The 20257-nt window shown below is 40.0% G+C and overlaps 1 protein-coding gene and 1 non-coding gene across 8 annotated transcripts in view; both read right to left on the bottom strand.

The window, feature by feature from the left end:
• Window positions 1-641: 641 nt before the first annotated feature.
• PANK1 (pantothenate kinase 1) overlaps window positions 642-20257 on the bottom strand; it is a 66207-nt gene continuing 46591 nt past the window's right edge. For 6 of the 7 annotated variants that reach the window (XM_057530481.1, XM_057530483.1, XM_007179134.2 and 3 more), the window contains 5 exons: window positions 17555-17808; window positions 12356-12532; window positions 11732-11855; window positions 5535-5660; window positions 642-2135 (listed from right to left, as the gene is read on the bottom strand). In XM_057530481.1, the coding sequence (XP_057386464.1) occupies window positions 2076-2135; window positions 5535-5660; window positions 11732-11855; window positions 12356-12532; window positions 17555-17808 (741 nt within the window). In that variant the 3' untranslated portion in view covers window positions 642-2075. The remainder of the gene's footprint in view (window positions 2136-5534; window positions 5661-11731; window positions 11856-12355; window positions 12533-17554; window positions 17809-20257) is intronic. The other variant, XM_028165726.2, reaches the window with a different exon arrangement.
• On the bottom strand, window positions 19645-19752 carry LOC114237605 (U6 spliceosomal RNA). The gene has a single exon (XR_003623134.1). It is a non-coding gene; the product is annotated as a U6 spliceosomal RNA (small nuclear RNA).

Here is a 20257-nt window from a genome sequence, read left to right as displayed (position 1 = left end):
TAAGTAACCAACATTTAACTGATATTTGTATAATGGAGTAATTTATCTCCTCAGCTAAACCAATGTTTTAAACATTTGTAATGAGAGATCAAGTAATTCCAGATAATTAAAAAATTATGCAGTCACACTAACTTGCCCTGATTTTATTTTTTGCAGAACCATGATCCAAGGGGTGCTATTCCCTAACAGATGAGAGTAGGAATGGCAGAAGAGAACAATCTAAAACAGGTACTATCACGGAGGATATGTGGATTTTCACACTTACCTTTTTCAAGAGCATCTTAATTGCTTGAATTTTTTTAAGCCAGGCGGAAGTTGATCAAATATAATTGTGATGACCAAATTTTGGAACTCTTTCAGAATTACAAAATATAGTAGTGATCTTTTGGGAATAAGGAGTTAGTTGTATAAGAACAATAAAGCTACATTAAAAAAAAAAAAAAACAACCCTGCATAGGGCTACAGCTTCAACTGAAGACACAGTGTTTTGGACCTTACCATGCTTATGTGAAAGCTTCAAATTATGAAATGTAGAGTAGCAAAAGTACAACACATATTCATTTTATGATACAAAAGCAGATAAGATGGACATAAAGGATAAAGGTTAAGAAATGAAAATAACATATACACTAAAAAAAAAATCACAACAGAAACAGGCTTTATTTTAACCAGACAAGTGAATACTTCCATTAACATCAACTTCTTCAAGACTTGAAGACATGGAAATTAAAGATAGTGCCCAGAAGGCAGAGAAGGAAAGTTTCATCATGGAGCAATTGTACTGCCCTTCAAAAATCCCTTTCATTAATATGCTCAATTCAAAAGATTAATTAGTTCTAAATCATTAGATCTCATGTGTTTCAGTATTTGTACAAGACTCTCATTTGAAAGTTACCCATCAGTCCCAATGATATCTTTCAAACAGAAAAAAAATATATAGATCAGTATCATAATTTTTTTTTTAATTTTAGAAAGTGGGATTGAAATACAGTTTAAAATATTTCAAATAAAAAACAACTTTATTATTATTTAAGATGCCTTGTTACAAAGCTCCTAGCTACATACATGTACAAAACACAGATATTACCACATGACATCTCAACCCATGACTTCTCCTAAACATCCCAACGTGAACAGTTAATCTACCGGGAGACTTTCCCCTGTAAATCCCAACATCTTGCACAAGGATTTGTTGCCATTCATACACTGTGCATGGATGAGGACACTTCATCAGAGAACATTTCAATTTAACATAACCTAACATAAAATAAATCTAACGCAACACTATATGTTCATAAGGGATACGACAAAATTGCATATAATTTTCAACTTTTGCCAGACTCACTAAATTCATGAACGCTTTTTCAGAGTTTTCTCTTCAAGGGCACTTTTGAGAGCTTTAGATCTCGTGCTTAACTTTGTATTGAGTTGGTCAGCACCTTGATTAATATGAACAATTACATCAAAGAACGGTATTGGAGGGGGGATGGGGAGTCATCCGAGGACAGAAACAGGGGGAAGGACTCTCTTTTTCCCTAAGACATTCAAACAGAAAAAACAAGACCCAAAAAGGTAAACAAACAAACAAAATAGTGTTCACAGTAAAACATGACAGATTTGTAGTTTCATTTGAAACCAACAGCAAATCATGAAACGTCATGAAAAATATAAGTCAAGGTAAAATCTCCTAGAGTAATTACTAAATGAAGTTAAAATTACCACACTGATCAGTAAACCCCAGAAGAAAAATAAACAGCACTTACGTTTCAGGTCCTTCTTAAACATCATACAATTTTTCAAAGTCAATGCATAAAATTGGTAGGTTTGGCCACGCTGCACAAATATTTTTTTAAAAAATACAGTATACAGAAAAAACTCTTGTATTCCCCATTTTGAATCATAAGCTCAAAACCCAAGAGTAAAAGATCAGCTAGAAGGATTTTAATTATTTACAAATCCAGCAGGTTCATCTGCCATAATGGCTTGGCTTCCGTCCCACAGTGGCTTTCACCCTCTCCAGCCGCAGAGCTTAGATCCCTGTTCTCACAGAAGGCTGTTCCGTCTGTGGCCCATCTCTACTGGTCATCAGTCATTTTGAACAGTTCCAGCAGTGCCCCAACAGCTCCAAAATAACCCTACAACAACAATGAGAAAACTTCTGTACGATTATCTCCGAACCTTAGTCCAATACCTACTGTTTTTCATAATTCGAGGAATGCTGCCCCCTAATGCTATAGATACAAGAAACTTAAAACCTGACCTCTGGGGCTTCCCTGGTGGCGCAGTGGTTGGGAGTCTGCCTGCCAATGCAGGGGACACGGGTTCGAGCCCTGGTCTGGGAAGATCCCACATGCTGCGGAGCAACTAGGCCCGTGAACCACAATTACTGAGCCTGTGCGTCTGGAGCCTGTGCTCTGCAACAAGAGAGGCTGCGATAGTGAGAGGCCCGTGCACTGCGATGAAGAGTGGCCCCCACTTGCCGCAACTAGAGAAAGCCCTCGCACAGAAACGAAGACCCAGCACAGCCATAAAATAAAAAAAAAAAAAAAAAAAAAAAAAAACCTGACCTCTGGCATGAAACATGATATAATAATAATAATAATAATAATAATAATAATAATAATAATGCATTGGATATCTATTTGTTTATATACATTAAATAAATTAACTGATGTAAAGTGCGTAGAAAAATGTCTGGCACCACAGTGTATACTACGTCAGTGTTGGCAATTTTTAGGATTTTTAGGATTATGATTATTTCATTTTAATCCTTGCCATGGCAAAATTCACATTATTACTCCCATTCCACAGATGAGAAATGGGAGGTAATAAGGTAAATTACCCTTTCAAGGTCACGTGAGTTGTGCCAGGGTTCAATCGCAAATCTATCTGACTTCAAAGTTGTAATGTCTCACAAGGTACAGCTCTAAGCTTCCCTCAGTAGATCCTGGAAAGGCATCTAAATCAGCTCAAGTTTCCCTTTGCTCATCTGTAAAGGAAAAGCTCATGTATCTGTGAAAATGAAGGAAGCTGAAAAATGGCAATGTTTAGAGAAGCGGGTTTCCAAAAGGCAAGAGACTCTACTCCTCTGGTATTTGCCTGACTCAACAGTTACTTACTGCGAAATGGGTGGCATCTGGCAGAACACTACATGATAGGATCTTTGCCTCTACTGCCAGCTAACATCTGAGGGCTCACTATATGCTAGAAATGTACATGGATTTCCTCACTTAATCGTCACAGTAACTTTATGAGACAAATAATATTATCACCCCATTTTACAAAAACTAAAACAGAAATGGAGAGGTAGAGTCATTGCCTAAAGTCTCCAAGTCAGCGAGAGCCTGTGCTCTCAACTGCTTGGCTAGACTACTTCTCTTAGGAGACGCTCACTTACATAAGTGGAATGAATGAGACTGAGTGAGTGAGGACTCCAGGCAGGGCAGGAAAGCCACCTCACCAGCACCTCCCAAAAGTTCTCTCTCCATAATATCCTCCAGGAAGACCTGCCTAAGTGAGAATGAACCTAAGAATGTAGAGAATTTTCTGAGAAACACCTACAAGGAGATATAAAATTGCTCTACTTTCATCGGCCATAGAGACTGAGTTATGATACTTAGTAACAAACCAAAGCCATCATTCACAGAGGCCTAAGATTGTACAAAGGGATATGCCTTTTTATCCAGAGAAGTAGGTTTCCCCCAAACGCTGGCTCTTTTTTCCTTATCTTACCATCAACTAACTACCTGTGTGCCCTTGTAGATGGCTTTTCATCCCTGACAGCTTCCAGGGTTTGTTTTCTGCCTTAGTCCAAGAGGATCTAAACTTAGGGTTGCCAGATAAATGCCAGGTAAAATAACTGTGTCCTATATTTTTAATCGCTAAATATGGCAACACCAGATGGGCTAGAAGAGTGGTCTTCTTTTTCATTTTAATTATTTTTTTAAACAAAATCTTACAAGGGAAATCGATAACTAAGCAGATAAAAAAGGAGCTGCTCTGGTTGGAGGAGGGGGAGTGAAAATTCTGAGACTCCACTGCCCTTGCCCCCCACAAAAAAGTTATATCACTTCATGCCTTAGCCTCCTTAAAAAGACAAAAACAAAAACTTTATTTAGTATAGTTAAACAGTTAACTATTTGGTATTTAACTTCGTATTGTTTTAGATGCTTTAATAAAACAAAACATAGGCTTAGAGAGCGCTAAATAATTTATAAATGCATCAGCAACTTTTCACATAAATAATTCAGTTTGGAGATGAGAAAAATGCCACAGTAGTTATTCATTACAATTAAAATTTATGACACTCGTTCTCCCAATGTTCTTTCTGCTGCAATATACCCAAGGCTTTGGGTACCTCCCGTGATAAACAGCTGCTCTCTACAGTATTGATTTTAAAGGGGGATAGACAGGTGGGAAGAGATGAGGGCTCCCCACTCAGTCTTAGAAACTTCTGATTTGTATTAGTGTAGGAACTGGATATGAGGGACTCTTTGCATTAACCGGAGCTCTCCACTTCTTCTGTAAACAGGCTGCCTAATGTCTAGCACACCAGCCTCTCAAGCCCACCAGGCTACTCTGAGCAGCCCAAGCACTTCTGTTCTCACCAGCTGAGTTGTTTACTTGCCAAGAGTCACCTGTGTTTATCCTCAAATTTGTTTATGACAGTTTTATTGTTAATGTAATAATCTAATGTAATTATATGCCACCTAAACCAGTAAAAAGAGTACAAGATGAATGGTCACCTCTTTGAAAATCCAGTTAAATTCTTGAGAAAGACTGAACAGCTAGTTAACAAGTGAAAGTTGCTAGGAGAGTAGATCTTAAAAGTTCTCATCACAAGGAAAAAAAAAATCTTTGTAACAATGTGTGGTGATGGACGATAACTAAAGTTACACTGATAACCATTTTACAGTATATACATTACCAAACCATTGTTGTGTACCTTAAACTTACACAATGTTATATGCCAATTATATCTCAATAAAAATGGAAGAAAATGAAACAAAGATTGAAAAAGGTAGTCACAAACCACCGTCCTCTATTTAGGTGGATCCTACATATGAAAGATTGGGAAAATCTAGAATGACTCTGCAACCAAATTGCTTCGTAAGTATCTTTAATTTCTTGATCTACTTTAAAGAAACAAACCAGAAATCATAAAAGGTGCATAATACTTGTGGATTATGGAAAAAAGAAAGACAATTACAAAGCTCTGATCAGCAGAACCCATGCTCAAAAATAGGTCTTGGTCCTACATCAAGAAATTGGTGAGTGAATGAACATTTATATATTTTATATTAAAATAGAATGGTAAAAGTAGAGAGATATTTTTCCATGGTTACCCATTTTAACTTTTTTTTTTTTTTAAATTAACCATCTACTAGTCCTGATTGTTGGATAATAGAGCTTCCATTTTATATAATGTTCTTCCTTAGCTTTTGCATAAATGCAAACTAAGGAACCCGCTCATATGTTAAGACAACCCAAAAACTTCCATGTAGGACAATTAAGTCCATGTGAACTCAACCTACCTCATGTTCCAAAAACAGAGCTTTTAGCTGTCCTTTGGACCAAAAATCCATGGCATATGCTAGCAGCTTCATGGAGACCATATTGATTCTGAGAAAATTCCCAACAAACACAACTCTGTCAATATTCTGGAAAAAAAAATGAAAGAAAAACAATTGAACCATGACATAAAAATAGCATTTAGCAACAGACCCAATGTGCTGTGTATCACTGTACTCCAGGACCTTGCAGAGTGAATTTTTTTTTTTTTAAGTAGAATTATTTCAGGATTTCCAAGATGAAGTCAAACAAACCTCAGAATGCATTCCACAAGAACATGAGGGGTAGAATTTGGTTGGGGGAGGCAGAGACTGATACTGGGCTCATTTACAGGTATTATGTTAGGCTGCCTTAGATCTGATATGAAATTCAGCTCCCAACATTCACATATGAAATTAAAACTGGAGTTCATCTAAATTTGCCTGTGCATTCCTTAAATCCCCCAAACTTCCAACTATAAAATATATTACCAACTCATAAATTATTTTTAAAATTTTATTTATTTATTAAAAAAATTTTTTTTTAAAAAATATTTTGGCCATGACACGCGGCTCATGGGATCTCAGTTCCCCGACCAGGGATCGAATCTGGGCCATGGCAATGACAGCTCCAAACCCCAACCACTAGGCCACCAGGGAACTCCCCACCAACTCAATAAATTAAATGGCTATGGTATGGGTTATTCATCTAACAACTTTGGTCAGGTTGTTCTGTGCCAAACACTGGGAATACAAAAAAGAAACAATACCCAGTCTCTACCTTTAGGATATATGGTGAAATATCCTCTTTGGTCAGTATGTGGGTTACAATATGATAACAAAAAATACACGTATATTTTTGTTGTCATGGATACAGATTTGTGTTCTGAACACACCCCTCACACCGAGCTCAGCCTATCTGCCACACAGACTCTGCTCACTCCTCACTCACTCACAGAGCCAGTTGCTATGGTCACTCATATCAAAGGGAGGAGAGTCTTGGGAGCTGGCATTATTTCTGTTCAGTCTATCAAGAGCAACCAGGGTCTGGGAACATCGCCTTCTAACTGTCTCAAGCTTTAACAATACATGAACCCATTAACCACTGTGAAAATTTTCCCTGGGTAGAGGGGTGGGAGGTGGGCCCATGATTAGGGGTCCAGCAGGGACAGGGGAGATCCTGGGTTGGGGGAGGCGTGAAGGGGAAGGGAACGTGGCCAGTGCTTTCCCTGTCCACTTAGGCACCGGGGAGCCTGTTGGGCTCCCGGGCCTAATCCTCTGCCCTGGAGCCTCTCTCCTACCCTGCAGAGCCCAAGCCTCACCCCGCACCCCCACCCAGGGCCCCGCCTCTGCACACGGAGACCCCCTCTAACACGCTGGGCATAAACCCCAGCCACACACCCTCACCCAGGGCCTTACCTCCAAACTCTGGAACTCCACACTCCAGAGGCCCCTGTTTGGACGTGCTGCCTCTCCCCTTCTGTGCAGGTCCTAAGCAGAGGCCCCGCCCCACGCTTGAGCATCGCCCCTGCCTAAGTTCCACCCCCTGCCTAAACTCCGCCCCCCATAGACAAGGCTTTTTTTTTCTTCTCTTTTCCTCTTTTAGATTGGGGTTCTGTCTTACCTTGTAGTTGATTTATTTATATTTTCATTTTTTCTAATAATTGTTTTATTTTTGGAATTTTATTTTATTCTTTATACTTTGTTATTATTCTGCTCCTTTTGGCTTGTTCCCCCTCCTTTTGTTTTTCCTTTATTCTGTGGTGGATTTGTTTTACCTTGTTGCATTTGTTTCAATTATATTTTTATTTTTCCTTAGATATTTTTTATCTTTCTAATTTTATTTTATTTTTTATTGTTATTGAACTGCTCCTTTTTTTCTCTTTCTTTTTTTTTTTGCCACACTACGTGGCTTGCGGGATCTTGGTTCCCAGGCTGGAGGTTGGGGGCCTGAGCTGCTGTGGTGGGAGCACCAAGTCCAAACCGCTGGACTAACTGAGAACCTCAGACCCCAGGGAATATTAATCAGAGTGAGGACTCCCAGAGGTCCTCATTTCAGCACCAAGACCCAGCTCTACCCAACCGCCTGCAAACTCCAGTGTGGACGCCTCAGGCCAAACAACCAGTAAGACAGGAATACAGCCACACCAATCAAAAAAAAAAAAAAAGACAAAAATATGTTACAGATGAAAGAGCATGGTAAAAACCTACAAGACCAAATAAATGAAGACAAAATAGGCAACCTACCTGAAAAAGAATTCAGAGTAATGATAGTAAAGATGATCCAAAATCTCGGAAACAGAGTGGAGAAAAATACAAGAAACATTTAACAAGGATCTAGAAGAACTAAAGAGCAAACAAACAATGATGAACAACACAATAACTGAAATTAAAAATACTCTAGAAGAAATCACTAGCAGAATAACTGAGGCAGAAGAATGGATAAGTGAGCTGGAAGATAAAATGGTGGAAATAACTGCCAGGGAGCAGAATAAAGAAGAAAGAATGAAAAGAGTTGAGGACAGTCTCAGAGACCTCTGGGACAACATTAAACACACCAACATTCAAATTATAGGGGGCCCAGAAGAAGAAGAGAAAAAGAAAGGGTCTGAGACAATATTTGAAGACATTATAGTCGAAAACTATCCTAACATGGGAAAGGAAATAGTCAATCAAGTCCAGGAAGTGCAGAGAGTCCCATACAGGATAAACCTAAAGAGAAACATGCCGAGACGCATATTAATCAAACTATCAAAAATTAAATACAAAGAAAAATTATTAAAAGCAGCAAGGGAAAAGCAACAAATAACATACAAGGGGATCCCCATAAGGTTAACAACTGATCTTTCAGCAGAAACTCTGCAAGCCAGAAGGGAGTGGTGGGACATATTTAAAGTGATGAAAGGGAAAAACCTACAACCAAGAAAAAACCTACAACCTTACTCTACCCAGCAAGGATCTCATTCACATTCGATGGAGAAATCAAAAGCTTTACAGAAAAGCAAAAGCTACGAAAATTCAGAACCACCAAACCAGCTTTACAACAAATGCTGAAGGAACTTCTCTAAGCGGGAAACACAGGAGAAGAAAAAGACTCATAAAATCAAACCCAAATCAATTAAGAAAATGGTAATAGGAACATACATATCGATAATCACCTCGAATGTAAATGGATTAAATGCCCCAAACAAAAGACACAGACTGCCTGAATGGATACAAAAACAAGACCCTTATATATGCTGTCTATAAGAAACCCACTTCAGACCTAGGGACACATACAGACTGAAAGTGAGGGGATGGAAAGAGATATTCCATGCAAATGGAAATCACAAGAAAGCTGGAGTAGCAATACTCATATCAGATTAAGTAGACTTTAAACTAAAGAATGTTACAAGAGACAAGGAACAAAACAAGGATGTCCACTCTCGCCACTATTATTCAACATAGTATTGGAAGTCCTAGCCACAGCAGTCAGAGAAGAAAAAGAAATAAAAGGAATGCAAATTCGAAAAGAAGAAGTAAAGCTGTCACTGTTTGCAGATGACATGATACTATACATAGAAAATCCTAAAGATGCCACCAGAAAACTACTAGAACTAATCAATGAATTTGGTAAGGTTGCAGGATACAAAATTAATGCACAGAAATCTCTTGCATTCCTATATACTAACAATGAAAGATCAGAAAGAGAAATTAAGGAAACAATCCCATTTACCACTGTATATCTTTGACAAAGGAGGCAAGAATAGACAATGGAGAAAAGACAGCCTCTTCAGTAAGTGGTGCTGGGAAAACTGGACAGCTACATGTAAAAGATGAAATTAGAACACTCCCTAACACCATACACAAAAATAAACTCAAAATGGATTAAAGACCTAAATGTAAGGCCAGACACTACAAAACTCTTAGAAGAAAACATAGGAAGAACACTCTATGACATAAATCACAGCAAGATCTTTTTTGACCCACCTCCTAGGGTAATGGAAATAAAAACAAAAATAAACAAATGGGACCTAATGAAACTGAAAAGCTTTTGCACAGCAAAGGAAACCATAAACAAGACCAAAAGACAACCCTCAGAATGGGAGAAAATATTTGCAAATGAAGCAACTGACAAAGGATTAATCTCCAAAATATACAAGCAGCTCATTGCAGCTCAATATCAAAAAAACAAACAACCCAATCCAAAAATGGGTGGAAGACCTAAATAGACATTTCTCCAAAGAAGACATACGGATGGCCAACAAATAAATGAAATGATGCTCAACATCACTAATCATTAGAGAAATGCAAATCAAAACCACAATGAGGTATCACCTCACACCGGTCAAAATGGCCATCATCAAAAATTCTACAAACAATAAATGCTGGAGAGGGTGTGGAGAAAAGGGAACCTTCCTGCACTGTTGGTGGGAATGTAAATTGATACAGCCACTATGGAGAACAGTATGGAGGGTCCTTAAAAAACTAAAAATAGAACTACCATATGACCCAGGAATCCCACTACTGGGCATATACCCTGAGAAAACCATAATTCAAAAAGAGTCATGTACCACAATGTTCATTGCAGCACTATTTACAATAGACATGGAAGCAACGTAAGTGTCCATCGACAGATGAATGGATAAAGAAGATGTGGCACATATATACAATGGAATATTACTCAGCCATAAAAAGAAATGAAACTGAGTTATTTGTAGTGAGGTGGATGGACCTAGGGTCTGTCACACAGAGTGAAGTAAGTCAGAAAGAGAAAAACAAATACTGTATGCTAACGCATATATATGGAATTTAAAAAAGTGGTACTGATGAATCTAGTGGCAGGGCAGGAATAAAGATGCAGATGAAGACGTAGAGGACAAACTTGAGGGCACAGGGTGGGAAGGGGAAGCTGGGACGAAGTGAGAGTAGCATTGACATATTTACCCTACCAAATGTAAAATGGATGGCTAGTGGGAAGCTGCTGCATAGCACAAGATTAACTCGATGCTTTGTGACGACCTTGAAGGATGGGATAGGGAGGGTGGGAGGGAGGCTCAAGAGGAAGGGGATGTGGGGATATATGTATACATATAGCTGATTCACTTTGTTGTACAGCAGAAACTAACACAACATTGTAAAGCATTTATACTCCAATAAAGATGTGAAAAAAAAAATATTGTGAAAGGAGGATGTCTCTCTTGTAACCCGAGTTCAAAGGCAGGGCTGCCATCCACCTATTATAAAGACTGCCTCATACCCTGTTTAACAGCCCACTATTCAACTAGAAGGGGGTTGGAAAGGGTTTCTGCAGTACCTGTAACGTTCTAATTCTTGATCTGTGTGGTGGGTATTAGGGGGTGTGTGTGTGTGTGTGTGTGTGTGTGTGTGTGTGTGTGTGTGTGTGTGTGTGTGTGTGTGTGTGAAAATTCGTCAGGCTGTACACTTGTGATTTAAGCCCCCTCTTCTGTATGTATGTCATATTTCTCTTAAAATTTATATTAAAAAAAACCTCTATTACTGATGCTACTAGATTCTTTAGTGCTTCTTCTACTATTACCTATTCCATGCCCCCTCTTTCTTGTCTTCCTAATACAACTCAGTTGTATTACACATCTACTTTACACATCTTGTACTTCAGAAAAGGGTTCCATTCTTTCCAAAGGAATTTTGCAGTGTTTTAAAACATGGTACCAAAGCTTGGTCTGTCATCAGGTCCACCCTTTCTTGTGCCTGGGGCTCTGGCTGGCCTCAGCTGTAGCAAGCTCTCTGTGCTTTGATAGCCCTGTACAATGCTGCTTGAACTCCATGCCACAAGGCAACACTGTAAAGAAGCTGAAAGCAGAGAGAATATCGAATATTGCAAGTGGAATGTTTTACCTGCAATTATTTGCAAGGATGCAGAGAGATGTTCGCCACCCTTCATTAGGTGTGTGTCCTTGAGGTTGGAGAGGTTATGGTATAGATTGTCATTTTTACCATGTTTCCACAGTTAGATGGTTTTGTCATCATCTAGTGCCTACTTAAAACTAAAACGTACTCCCCTCCCTCCCCGCAACACACGCCCCTCATGTTCTACCAGGTGTGACTACGAGGAAGGGCAGGTTTCCTAAGGATCTGTGGTTTTGTGAGGGTCAACAGTTATTGCACTGTCAAACGATGTTTATGAATGGCACATGGCTTTCCCTAGGTTAAGGCCTTACCTCATTCAGTGCACACATCCGAGCAATGGAGCCAATGTTGTTGGTGATGGTGACCAGGGTGGCTCGGGCGAGGTCTTCCTTGCTGATGGAATCTCGCTTTTCCTTACTCATCATGTTGCCAAAGCTATGTTGGAAATATTAGCGAGAGTGTTCAAAATCATCCTTAGGCCCCATGCTTCCACCAAAGTCCTGTGGAAAGCTTTATGAATAACTCTGATTGAGCTCAAATGACCTGATTTGGCTACCATGGTTTACAAGCAGACAGGATTACGGTATGAATGGTTGGCTGCCCTTTTCTTAATAGGGACAAAGTAGCATGGCTATTAACGGGGAAAAAAAAATTTTAAATGCCTCTAGATATCTGGACAAGAATGGAACGGGGGAAACTGTTGCAGTTTTCCAGAACCTTCTTTCAAAGCTGCCTTATTTTAAGCACAAGCATCAAGAGCTAAACATCTCAGTGCTTCATCAAGGGCAGGAGATCAAGTCTGAGCTCCAATACCATAGATCCTTGCACCAGGCTGGTGGGTTGACATTTAAAAAAAACAACAACTAAATAAACAGCCAGGGTGGAGAGGTTGCCTTGTGTTTAATCACTACTGCTCCTAGCTACTTAGTCTCTACCTTGATGCTACCGCAGATCCTTGAAGGCCAAATCGTTCATAGTCTCCTCCGTAAATGTCCTTCACCAGCTTATCAACATTGGTGCTGTCGCCTTTAGCTGCCATTTCCAGAGCTTCTTCAAAGGTCTCACAACCAGTCAGCAAGCAACATAGGCCTAGGAATGTTCCACCTCCAAGACTGAAGGAACAATAAGGTTTATTTTTTAAGTTTTACTTTAAGAGATGCCCATCCAAGTCCCCAACTACATCAATATCACTAATATGGGTTAATAAGAACAGAAGAAAAACAAAGGGGCACTTGAATCAAAGTGCTGGGTGAAAAAGAGCTTTAGGGTAGATTGGATAAAAAAAGAGGGCAGAGACTAAAAGAAACATCAAGGACAACTCGCCCTGAAGTTTAAGAACAAAACCAGAGAAAGACTCTCACTGATTTCCGTTGTGAGACCTTGAACTAGCCACTGACCTAAGTGCTTCATGCAATCTTCCCACCTATAAAATGGGGCCAAATCATGATCTATCTGCCTTATTTGGGTGGTCTGAAAGCAGCAAATAACCAGAGAAATGACCTCTATTAAAAAGAAAAAATACAAACATATGTAGCTAAACACAAATACTTAGAAAAAGAAACTGTGTGTACCTGAAGCATAGTTCGTATCTATAGAGACAAACTCTGTGGTGACAAAACTGAACTGGGACGCTGCCCGGAACAGCTGGCCCCCAAGCTGTATCTTTCATCTGACCTTGCTTCTCTAGCAGAAATAATTTCATTTAAGCTCCTCAAAAATTTCAAAAAGGAAACCACCGATGGATCTCATATTGGATTTTTTTCTAGTAAACTCTAGAAAAGGTTATTAGTACTTTACTTACCACCCAATAGTCAAAAAATAGTAACAAAGATCTTAAAATGGTTTCAGTGCTCTAACCATGTTTTAAAAGCTTTCAGTTGTTTGGAGGGAAATTCTTCTAAAATAGTCTTTTGAGACAAAATTAGAAACCAATTATGATAGTTGAGAGTGAACTCAATTGTGTATTAATATCAAAGTTACCTGAGGGGAAGAAAAGCAGATTCAGAGTAAAGCTGTCACCAGTGAGCTCCTGGCAGGAAAGAGCACTGATATGGCCATGAATGGGCCTTACTCTTTACCTACTAGACAGAAGAGCAAATGCATATCAGTTTGTTCTGAAGCCTCAAGAGCTGCTAGCCCTGGGAATTCCACATGTGTTTGGCTACTGGCTTTTAAGAGAAAATTCAAGTTGAGATCGAGGTTATTTTCAAAACTTAAATTTGAAAAAAAGAAATTTAGGGTAAATTATACTGACTGTCAATAACTGTTTACCAAGAAGGCACCAGATTATAGACACACGGTTCTTTAAATCACATCTAAGGAGTAACTGTGATGTTTCTTAAATGGTGATTCTTACAAAAATACATACTTGATTGAAATGATGGGTTCTCGTGGAAAATTAGGTAGCTAGGCACAAGTCACAATATCCAAACTGTAGGTGCAGTACCATGAGGACAAAAAGAGCTCCATGGGCGTTATTGCCTTGACACCTCAGTCACAGTAGAAATTTTGGATTCCCTCTAAGAAAGTTTGTCTTCATTTACATTTAACATGGGACCTCATGCGACGTCATTAGTTTCAGTCTCCCCTAGAAAGCTAGCGTGGTTTAATGGGAACGCTTTTTGGTTTGCGTGTCATCTGAATTTGCCTTGTTTTCTCTCTTTATATTCTTTTAAAAGGCTTAGCTCACATTTCTAGTTTCTACCTTTCATCCAGACTAATAACCTTTCTTTGAATATCAGGTATCTGTATTCAGCAAGGTGTTCAACAACCAACTCCAAACATAGGCACCTGAAGACACTGGCTGACTTAGAAAGAAGGCAACTCATCATCTGATGTGTTGGTATGAGTGAAAAAGGACACGGGCTTTGTATGACTGGAAAGTGACAGGTGACTCCAAAGAATCGGAGCTGAATGGAGAAAGCGAGTATGAACTGGCACAGCTGGAGCACTGCAGATAGGAGGAAAGAATGCACGGTTGCAGAAGAGCACTTTATTAACATCTTCGACCTGCTAACCACTCTCTAGTCTAGTGATTCTCTCGCTCGTAATCAGATACATGTTTGTTTCAGCAGACACACAGCAAGATCCTCAGCAAATCAGAGACCAAAACATCACTTTTTTTTTTTAAAACCCAACAAACTTGTAGTGAGGAATTTTAAGAAGAAGTAGAAGAATCCAATTACTGAATGTTCATGCCCTGAAAATTGATTCCAAGAGAATGAAATAAGCTGCACTGTTCATTTCACTGAAGTTTTAAAATTCTTTTCATTCCTCTTTTAATAGATTACACATTCTAACAATGTTAGCTGTTAAGTTCTGTTTTTTCAGTTGACTTCTATAATAAAATGGGAGTTGGCCAACAGAAATGTCGCTACTAATCTAGGATGCGGTAAAGTTACACACAACACTGAAACAAACCATTTAAAATCATATGCTTAAAAGAAAACTGATATCCTGTAACGATGTGGCTTCCTAAAAATAAAAATGCTTAATGGGAAAATAGGGTGTATGAGAATAATAAAAAACCTAGAGTTATAGCTATCACAGTAGGAGTAACAAAATTAAAACTGAAGCCATTTGCTTAAATCAGTGATTCCCAAAGTGTATTCCACACACTGATGTTCACTGCTGACCAAAATACAGGCACACCTCGTTTTCCTGTGCTGCCCTTTATTACACTTTGCAGATATTGCATTTTTTACAAATTGAAGGTTTGCAGCAATCCTGCATCCACAAGTCTATCGGTGCCATTTTTCCAACAACATTTGCTCACTTTTTGTCTCTGTGTCATATTTTGGGTAATTCTCCCAATATTTCAAATTTTAAAATTATTATTATATTTGTTACGGTGATCTGTGATCTTTGGTGCTACTATCGCATAAGGATTAAAACCCACTGAAGGCTTAGATGATGGTTAGCATTTTTTAGCAATAACATATTTTTTAATAAAGGCATACATTTTAAAAACATAATTCTACTGCACACTTAATAGACTACAGTACAGTGTAAACACAACATTTATATGCACCGGGAAACCAAAAAATTTGTGTGATTCGCTTTATTGCGATACTCGCTTATTGTGGTGGTCTGGAATGGAACCTGCAATATCTCCGAGGTATGCCTGTAGTTTAGATCAGTGGTTTTCTAACTTGGATCAAAAAAAACCTTTGGCAGAACAACTCTGGTTGGACAAGGAAGATCTGGGGCCCAGAGACTTGATATTTCATTCCCCTCCCCGACCTGTGGCAGCCCCAGAAAGGGCTCTCTAGTAACCTTCAGTCTCCTGTAGCACCTTTCCAAAACTACTGGTTAAAGAGAGCTTGTAAGGAAGCTTGGGCATCCACACAGGATTTGTTGATGATTGCAAATCAGTGATCATTAACTGGCATTTACCAATAACTGGAATGGGTAGGCATTATTGCACATGTGACAGATGCCAAACGTCACAATTTGGCTCATTATTCAAAGACAACCCAGATCCTTGGAACCCCCAAGTTTGAGAGAGTGTACCTGTGATATAATTCATGAATTTGTTAAGTGTTAATGAACAAAATTATAAATATCTCTAATTCTGGAAAATGTTTAGCTTGTTGTTACCTTGAGACAAGCTCTACCAATTCAATGGCTCCTTTTGGGAAGCTGTTTGTAGTTTCTTAAAAATTGTACCTTTCTCAGGAGATCACTCTCTTAAGGTAAAACCAGCTCAGCCGAATTCTTCATTTGTCTCTGGTAGTTCTGACAGCCCTAATGAGGCCATGGGGCCAGTTGTGATTCTCATGTGAGCAAGTAAGGTTAGTGCTGTATTCTCAGTGAGAAAATGTATTGACTAGTGGCAATTAATGTACACACCAAAGCCTATATTCTGGACACGAGCAGGATCAGTCAGAATGCGTGGTTCAGGGTTTCTTAACACCACTAACTGTTAACATTTGGGGCTCGATACTCTTTTGCTGTGGGGGACTGACCAATGCACGGTAGGACATTTAGCAGCACCCCTAACCTCTGGTCACTAGATGCCATTATCACTGCACCTCCAGTTGTGACAACCAAAAAATGTCTCCAGACATTGCCAAACGTCCCCTGGGGGCCTCAATCTTCCCTTCCCCAGTGGTGAACCACTGAGGTATGCAGAACCCATCACAAGTCATGTCAATACAGGAGAAAAGCAGTGCTCTCCTCCTAACGGGTGAGTAGAACCGCAGAATTTCAGTACTGGAAAAGCTTGTAGAAACTAAGAAACAACTCACTTCATGGCACAAACAAGGAAACTGAGGCCCAGAGAAGTTACATGATATCTTCATCTATCAAAAACAAGGGTTTCAATACCATGTTTCAAAGCACACGCCACACAACACTAGTTCCTTAAGTTGTTCCTCCAAAACTGGGTTCTGTGGTCCAATAAGTTGAAGAAACACTTCATACCAAATCTTCTTATAAGTAAGGAAAACCTGTTTAATTTTGTTTATACTACAATTTCTCAAAGACTTCTGACCCTGGATCTTTTTCCCGTGTTGAATCCCCATTAACAGGAAGCTGAGCCCACGTGCCCTTGGGGAGTGTGTACATTAAGAAACATGGTACTCTGCTCTGCTCTAGTCACAGGGCTGTTTTCCCATCCACTGCACTCCCAAATTCCCTGTGAGGTGTGCTGACTATTCCAGTTTGCAGCTGGAGCATTCACGTAAGGGTAAAAAACATTCTTTGTAAACCCAATCTGGCTCTCTGATTGGGACGACTATTTCAAGCAATTCTTCCTGTGCTAGGCACCAAGGTACTTCCAAAAAGAAGCCCTCTTTGACCATCCCAAGCATCCTTCCACCTGGATTCTACTGTATTGTGGTCCCTGCCATTCACCTGGCACTTAACATGTCTGCCTTTGGGAAAATTTCTGGTATGTGCAACACTTTTTCTTCCCACAAGCTGACCAGTTTCCAACCAAGGCTGTGTTTTATTAACCTTTCTATAAATCACCCTGTGTAACATATCCAATAGGTCCTTTTTGGTTGGCTGAGGAGGGTAAGATCTTTCTTTTAAAAATGTATTAAATATAAATAACCTTTTCAGAAAGTGGTCTTCCAGGAAGAGGCCTGGGTTTAAGCACAAAAAGGTTCTTCAGTGGAAACCACGTTTACCTGGTCCCTGTAACTCTTTTATAGTTGTCCTTGGAGTACACTGCTAGGATGCTGACACCTGAGCCCATGTTCACCAGCAACATAGGGTACGGGTTATCCAGACAGTACGGCCTTTTTTGACACAACTCGGGATTTGTGGGATTTTCGAAATAGTAACATTCCGGCTTGCCGTTGAAGCCAATAGAGTCAACGTAAAGCAGGCCCTGAATCAGACAGTCCAGTTCGTCCAGTTTGTGGAGCTGCAGGTCAGCAATCTGAAAGAGAAGGAGCCCTTGTGAGAGAGACCACTGCCACCTCAGGGGAAGCCCCCGGAAGCTTTCAGCTGAACTGAACATGTGTCACAAACAGGAAAAGCATGGAAACATCCTTCAAGCACCACGCTGTGCAATCTTGTTGAGAACCAGTCATTCCGCTGGAAAGGCAGCCTTTACCGGACGTCATGTCTACCCACGGTGCCTGCCGAGAGACAGGACCCTACGTGACAGCTGGCAAGGCAGCCACTAGCACGTGGAGTGGGCAGAAGGGTTGCCCCTGAAAGATACGTCCATGTCCTAATTTTCAGAACCTGTGAATGCTACCTTATTTGGAAAAAGGCTCTTTGCAGGTGTGATTCAGTGAAGAATCTTGAGATGCAGAGGGCATCCTGGGTTATCTGGGTGGGCCCTAAGTCCACTGACAGTTTCCTTACGAGACACAGGAAAGATCTGACAGACACAGAGGAGAAGGCCTTGTAAAGACGGGAGGCAGAGCCTGGAGAGCTGCACCACAGGCCAAGGAAGGCCGATGGCCACCAGACGCTGGGAGAGGCAAAGAATGGATTCTTCTGCCCAGGAGTCTCTGAAGGAAGTGTGGTCCTGCCAACACCCTGATTTCGGCCCTCTGGCCTCCAGAACTATGACTGAGTAAATTTCCGTTGTTTTAAGTTGCTAGGTTTGCGGTAATTTGTTAGAGCAGTCACAGGAAGCTAACCCAGCATACCTCAGGGTGAGGCGACTGAGAATGTTCTGAAAGCAGAAAGGCTCCTACACTTCTTGGCAGGATACGGGGTCCTGAGGGAGGCATGTGAGCCTGGGAGCTGGGGACAATCTCCTCTGAGCCCACACAGCCCAACTCTCCTTTTCCCAAGCCTGGGCTTTGGAGTTCGACAGACCTGGCTTTGAATGCTATAACTCCAACACTTACCTAATTGAGGGATGTGGGGCAAGTTACTTAACTTCTCAAGCCTCAGTTTCCTCTTTTGTAAAATGGGAATAATACCCACAGTGCAGTATTGTGAAGGTTACATGATAATAATATATGTAAAATGCTAACACAGGGCTTGGTAGGTGCAAAGGACTCAAAAAATATTGACTCTTTTATTAATAGCTGAGGTGGTCCCAGAGTGTCCTTTCACGCTCCTATGAAACAAAAACTCCTATTCTCCTAGGTACGGGGGAAAAAAGTAAAGGGGAATAAGCTGGCTGAGGGCTAGCCTTAGCAGAGCATGGGTACTTTGCATCCTCAAAAGTTTATTCACGATCCTCAAGAGTGATATTACTGCTGGCCCAAAAAAAAAAAAAAAAAAAATCTAACATTCACCAACATGAAACTGAACCAATGATGGAAGATCATTTTTAAGTTCTAGTTTAAATTTTAAAAAATCCCTTTAAGAAAATAATAACTGGTATTTATTATTTACTATATGCCAAGCACCTGTACCAGATCATTTAATTCTCACAAAAACCCCATGAGGAGATATTGTTATCCTAACTCTATGGTTAAGGCTCATAGAGCTTAAATAATTTTCCCTAAGTGATACAACTAGCAAATGCCTCCTAATAACTCGCTGTTCTTCTCTTGTCTTCATTCATAATGAGTCCTGCTTCTGGGATCTGGAAACCACCTACACAACTACTATACTTAGATATTTTGCCCCCAAAGCATCATCTTCATTATAAAAGTTAATAGCTAGAAGAAAACTTCTGACTTTTGGTCACTCACCTGAATGTCCCATTCAACAAAATCCACTGAAGCTATAGCTGCAGAGCAGAATTAGTTAGAATAGGTTACCAGCAAGGTGGAAGACGTCTTCTTTTTTTTTTAACATCTTTAAAAATATGGAATGCTTTACAAATTTGCGTGTCATCCTTGCGCAGGGGCCATGCTAATCTTCTCTGCATCGTTCCAATTTTTAGTATATGTGCTGCCGAAACAAGCACTAGACGTTTTCTTGATACACAGAAACAATCATTCTAAATGACACTTGGTGATAAAGTACATCTATCTCATAAGTGATTTTGAACATTTCATTTTTCACCAAGTGAAACTTTTGGGTGAGATGCATGTCATGATTCTCGTGTTCAGGGGGTAATACTATAGGTATAAGGCTATCTGGAGACCTAAACACTATAGTGACACAGCCGTGTAAATGCTATTTTCTCATCCTCTGGGATTCCCTGGCCCTATCAACGTCTTCCAACGCACTCACAGCGTGGGTCACATTCTGGCTTGTTTTTGGTTCAGTGGTTGCCCCTGAGCACCACGCTGAAAGGCCTGTCCATAATAATGGCTTAATAAACATTTCTTAAATGGAACAGGGTAAACTGTCCCCTTCTGGATCACCACAAACTGAAAGGTAGCGATTTCATCACCCAGTCTTGGGGCCATAGGTTCACCTGCTTAAAAATTAATCGGAGGTCCATCAACAATATTGACAGCAGTACC

This window comes from Balaenoptera acutorostrata, chromosome 16 (assembly GCF_949987535.1).
Source record: "Balaenoptera acutorostrata chromosome 16, mBalAcu1.1, whole genome shotgun sequence".
Taxonomy (NCBI): domain Eukaryota; kingdom Metazoa; phylum Chordata; class Mammalia; order Artiodactyla; family Balaenopteridae; genus Balaenoptera; species Balaenoptera acutorostrata.
This window is presented reverse-complemented; position numbering and strand designations above follow the sequence as displayed.